At 55.7% G+C, this 5,762-nt stretch overlaps 1 protein-coding gene across 1 annotated transcript; it reads right to left on the bottom strand.

Annotated features, from left to right (window-relative positions):
- Nucleotides 1-556: 556 nt before the first annotated feature.
- Nucleotides 557-1,747, bottom strand: EIF1 (eukaryotic translation initiation factor 1). The gene is made up of 4 exons (XM_041463018.1): nucleotides 1,576-1,747; nucleotides 1,094-1,257; nucleotides 904-1,005; nucleotides 557-775 (listed from the first exon to the last, which is right to left on the bottom strand). The coding sequence occupies exons 1-4, from the start codon at nucleotides 1,604-1,606 to the stop codon at nucleotides 731-733; spliced, it is 342 nt and encodes a 113-aa protein (XP_041318952.1). The 5' UTR covers nucleotides 1,607-1,747; the 3' UTR covers nucleotides 557-730.
- Nucleotides 1,748-5,762: the final 4,015 nt, after the last annotated feature.

The following is a 5,762-nucleotide window of genomic DNA, read 5'->3' on the forward strand; positions in this document are numbered from 1 at the left end:
AGCACTGCTGGCAGGAGAAGGTGCTTTGGCCCCTGGGAGTGATGGAACCCACCACACACGGACTTTTGAAAACCAGTTTTATTTAAATAACTTTAAATACATTACAATAAAACATTAGAAATGAAACCAAAGCCATGTTACTGCACAGGATACGAGCAGCAGTCACAAGGCTCTGCAGCTGCAGGGATGCTCCTTGTGTTAGTCCAACACGCAGCCCTTGGCACGGGTTTTACCCATGGGACAGCTCCTCCACGCACCTGGCACCTCAGGGCTCGCAGGTTCCAGCACCTGAGCTGCAGCCATCGTGCCTCCAGGTCACTCTTCTGTCACTGCTCGCCCAAATCCCTCTGCCTCCAGGAGCCAGCACTGCCCAGAGGGACCGGGTGGCACCAGCAGGACACGAGTCCCCTCTGCCAGGACGGAAGCACAGCTGGACTGACTGAGGAGCCATCAGGACAGGCCGAGTCCCTGGGCTCAGCTGGAGCTTGTGGCTTCAGGCTGGATGGTGCCAGCACCCGTGTGAGCTCTGGGAAATGAGGGACAGCCAGACGAGATAGCATGGGCTCGTGTCAGTTTATTACATCACCAATTACAACAGTCCAGACTCAACAGTGGACCCAAGATCGTTACATTACACAAACCGGCTGGTTTTAAACTTATCACAAGGGACAGGTGGGAATTTCATGGTAAGGATATCTTCTTGCATAAAGCTCCAGTGGCCCACAGGCACTTAAAACCCGTGGACTTTCAGCTGGTCGTCTTTAGCCAGTCCAATCTGCAAGACAGAAAACGCATTCACAGCATGGGGTGATGCCCCTGTGCACCCAAACGCTGCCCCCACCCAGGGATCTGTGTGCTTTTGACAAATCTGTGCTGATTTCAGCGAGGCTGAAGGTGTCCTACCTCCACAAGGAACTGGCAGATGTTCTTGCGCTGGTCACCCTGCAACTGAATCACTTCTCCATACTCGGGGTGCTCAATTACAGTACCATTGCAGGCAAATTTCTGCAGCAAACACACAAAAACCTCCTTAGCACCACAAACATCCCTGCTGGGCGTGGCTGCCCCCCCCCACAAAGCCCCAAAACCCCACCTTCTTGAAGGCCTTCACCAGTTTCTTTTTATCGTAGTCATCCGCGATGCCCTGGACTGTGGTGAGGGTCTTCCTGCCGTTGCGCTGCTGGATCCTTATATGGATGTAGTCCTCAGTGCCGGCCGGGAGCAGGTCATCACCCTTACTTGCATCCGCAAAGGGGTCTGCGGGGAGCGCCGTCAGGCCCCGTCCCGCCGCCACCCCATTGGCCGCCTCGCCCGCCCATCACGCGCACGGCACGCCCCATTGGCCGCCGAGCCTGTCCGTCACGCCCCAGCCCCGCCCCCACACTCCTGCCAGTCATGGGTAAATCCCGCCCCTGCTCCCACCCCATTGGCCGCCGCGCCTGCCCGTCAGGTTTGGGCCGCGCCCCCACCCCCCCGCGGCTGACGCAACAGGGCCCGGAATAGCAACTGCGCCACGGGGCGGGGCCGGGGCGGGGCCCGCGCGCTCCCCCGGCCCCACCGCACAAAGGGCCTCACCGAAGGGCTGGAGGTTCTGGATAGCGGACATACGATACGCTTCCCTTCCCTCGGCGGAGGCGGCGGCGGCGGCGACGGGGGCGGCTGTGGCGGCGGGAGCGGCTCTGGGCGGAGGATGCTCTCGCGGCGGCGGCTCGAGGCAGTGTCAGGGGGGCGGGACTGCCGCCGACGGCTTATATACCGCCCCTCCGTGACGCCATCACGCACGGCGAACGAGGGCGATGATTGGCCGCCGCGCGGGGGCGTCAGGACGCATCGGGCGGACGCGGCCGCGCCCAGGCCGGCGCGGGGGGAGCGGGGCGCACGCGCGGGAGGGAGGGCCCGGCAGCGCGCGGGGCGGCGCGTGCGCAGTGCGGCGCCGGGGCCGGGCCGGGACCCCCGGGACCCCCGTTCCCCTCACGGTCGCCTCCGCCGCCCCCCGAGACCCCCGGAGGCCTCAAAATCCTCCCGGGACCCCCAAAATCCTCCTGGGGCGCCCACTCTCCTCCCCGAGACCCTCCAAATACCCCCCTGAACCGCAGAATACTCCCCGGGAGCGCTGAAACCCCTCCGGATCCCCTTGGGACTCGCTCGGCACGGCCCGAAGCCCTCAGGGGGGCACAAAGCCCCTCCAGCCCTCACAGATTTTCTTGGGAGCCTCCAACCCTCTGCAAAACACCCTCGTTATGCCCCCCCAAAACCTCTGTGGGACCCCCGAGCTTCCCTGGGAGTCCCAAACCCCCAATTCCTCCTCTGCTTCCCTAAAATCTCCTTGGGACTCCGTATCCCTCCAATATTCCCTTGGGACCCTCAAGACCCCCCTCTGGGGCTCCCGTGGCCACCTCAGTGTTTCCCTGGCCACCCAGCCACGTGCAGAGCCCCCGGGTGCTGCTGCCCAGGGCTTCATCTCCCTGTGAAAAATGCGTATTTTATGGTTGGCTTTTCGCAAATATTGAAACGAACGTTATATGTGTTGTGTTCGAAAGTTACGCCGTGTTAATTTTCTTAAGAAGTGTGTTAAACGTAGTTTTAGGTTGCAACATAAAATAGAAACTGTGTAAGATGCTTTTTTTTTAAAGAGAGGGCTCACACTGGGACAGCAGCCGCAGGACACCCAAATCTTTCAGAGAAAAAGAATTTATTGCTCTCTTATCGAGTTCTTCAGGATTCAGAGGAAGAAGGTGACACTGACCAGACAGAATCCTTTGTTTGAATGGGATTTATGCATCCTGTATGAGGTGTATGAATATGCAACAGGCTGCTGCTTTTAAAGGTTAATCCTCTGTTAATGTGGGTCCTTTTTCGGGCTTGTTTTGTCCAGAAAAAGCTACCCAGACTGTCTGTAACTCCTTGTTTTTATTGTCTCGTATTGTCCTAAATCCTAATTGTCCAAATTTTTATTACTCTAACCATATTCCTATTGTTATAACCATTTTATTACTATTAAACTTTTAAAACTCTAAAAACAAGTGATTGGCCTTTTTCACATCCCGGTGTCAGGATCCCTCATTCGTGGAGGAAGTTTCTGAAACTTCAAGATAGACTGGAACCCACAAAAGTGTGAAATAGATTACAGAGAGCAGTGTGGGTGTGTCACTTCACCTGCAGCACGCAGGGAGGTGCTGGCAGAGAGCACGGTGCTGTTCCCAGGCTGCTCGCACAGCTCTGGAGCAGGCCAGAACTGACAGGAAAGGAAGGTTTTTCTCCTTAAACCAGTCCCCTGGCGCTCAGTGCAGCCCAGCTGAGCCTGGCAGGCCTTGGCAAAGCTCAGCAGGGTGAGCTCAGCTCCGTTTTTGCTGTGTGCCCCGAGTGCAGCCCAGCCCAGCCTGGCTCCTGGGGGTCAGCACATCCCAGCGAGCCCGTCGTGCTTGGGAAGGGGCAGTCCCTGTCCTGGTGCAGTGACAGACACAGCTGTTCTTGGCAGGCAGCTCAGTGAGCCCAAAGGGCCCAAACCACGGCAGTGATCTCAGCTTTAATCCTGAGTCCTGATTTTAGGGCCTGGAGCCTGGGCTGAGCTGCTGAACACGGCCATTCCGTGGCTTTCCGTGGATAAACCCTGTCACTGTTGGGGTTTATCACTGTTAGAAGACAGCCGTGTCTTCTTCCTTGCTATGGATACACTCGAAAATCATCAATTGTTATTTCTTCTATGAACTCAGCTTTGCTTGCAGGCCAGCTGTCAAGCCCCTCCATAAAACCCCCAAAGTGCAGGGGGTGTCCCTGCTGTGTCCCAGCCAGCACGGGGGCTGCTGCCACAGGAACATCACCTCCTGCTCAGAGACATGGTAAAATACTAAAAATACTGAAAATACTAAAAAGATTAAAAATACTAAAAATACCCTGAGACTCCAGAAACGAGGAACAGTAAATCTCTGACAATTAATGGGGTCAAAAGGCACCTAGATCCAGGCAGAGCCTGAGCTCTCCTCTGGGAGGGGGTCAGAGCTGCACGTGGCAGAACCCAGGGCATTCCTCTGGCTGCCCTGGAGTCAAAGACACCTGTGCCTTTGATTTTAGTCCATGGAGAAAATTGCCAGCTTTGTGTGAAGATTTACACGAGAGTTTGAGTAGAATGATAGTTAATTTGTCACAGGGTGAAAAATTAGAATTTTGGGGTTTTAGTATGGGGGTTCAGGAGGCAAGATGGAGGGATTTGAGCATGTCCTGTCCTTCCTCCTGCTTCTTCTTAGTGTCCATCTTCTGCTGTGATGGTGACACTTTTGGATTGGTTTAGAGACAGACTGTCTAACATAGGTGATGGGTATTGGAAAATTATTGTAAATAAGGTACAGGTAGTTCTTAGTACAAAATGTTAACACCCCCCCAAGAGCCAGCAGTGTGCCACGAACCGACCTGCTGGACAGACCTCAGCTGGTCAGGGGGAAAATGTAACAGACAAGAGAAAACAAGCAACCTTGAAAAGCAGAGCTGAGGAATCCCAACTCCTTTGGTGGCAGGGCTGGGAAAAAGAAACTTTCTCCTACATTGGGGTCACCTCGAGCACAGAGACCTGGACATGCAGGGAGCAGGAGCATCGCCCTGCTGGGCCTGCTGGGCTGAGCATCTGTGTCTGGAGCTCCCCTGGGATCCCTGCAGCCCCAGCTCCCTGTGTGGGTGCTGCTGCCCTGCTCTGGAGCCGTCTCTGAGGCACGACGTGGGTTTGACAGGGTATTGGCAGCTGGGTGCTGCCATCTGTGGCTCTGGCACACGCCACGTGGGTCGGATGTTGCATCATTCTTGGGGGTTTTATTTAAGATAAAGGTAAATGTTTCTCTTGCACCGGGCAGAGGGAATTGTTTGCGTTGCTGTGTTTGTGTCTCTCTGGTGTTTCTGAAGCATCTGTCTCTTCTGCGTGGGACAGATCAGCTGGAAAACTGGCTGAAATTCTCCTAAGAATATGAATTTGCTCCATGACCACCATGAACGAGCAGATGGTTCTTCTCTCTCCTCTGTTTCTGATCAGATTTTCCTCCTCTCCCAGGGAAGGAGCTGTCGCTAGCAGCCGCACGGTGGAGTAGCCAGACAGGAGAAGCAATTAGAGATTTGCACTGCACTCTTTCTGCTGGAGGCATTTCCAAGTCCTCACTGCAGCCAAAGGGCTGCTCTTCATTTTCAACACCAGCACCAAACACTCCAGCAGAGCCATCATCATCATCATCATCATCATCATCATCATCATCAGACGTTCAGTCTGATGTGAGCTGTGGGCAGGCTGGCCCTGCTGCTGAGCCAGGATACCCCAGAGAGTCGATTTATCAGTGTCACTTCTGATTTGCACAGTCCACACTACACATCCTGATTGTGTCCTCGCCACGGGGCCCCCAGAGCCTTTGGTCCAACACCAGAAGGGGTGAGAGCGTGTCAGACACCAGAGCTGAACCCGTCACTGGTGAGCTCAGGGAAGTGTTAACATCCCTTTTTTTTTTTTTTTTTTTTTTTTTGCTGTGAGCAGGATTCAGAGCTGGCACCTGCAGTCATGAGCGGCTTCGGCTGCTCCCCTGCATCCTCCTCTCCTCCGCCCGTCTTTGCGAGCTGCTCCCGACCCGTCCTGCCCGCGGAGGTGACACTCCCGGCTCCCCACGAGGTGGCAATGCCGGTCTCCTGCAGGAGCAGCTCCGAGCTGCTGCCTTCTCCTGGCAGGCAGCGCCTGGCAGAGAGCCCGGGCAGCCTGGCAGAGGAGCTGCAGGGGCAGCAGGAGGAGCAGGGCG

The sequence above is a fragment of the Pyrgilauda ruficollis genome, unplaced genomic scaffold (assembly GCF_017590135.1).
Source record: "Pyrgilauda ruficollis isolate IOZ18807 unplaced genomic scaffold, ASM1759013v1 scaffold161, whole genome shotgun sequence".
NCBI lineage: Eukaryota > Metazoa > Chordata > Aves > Passeriformes > Passeridae > Pyrgilauda > Pyrgilauda ruficollis.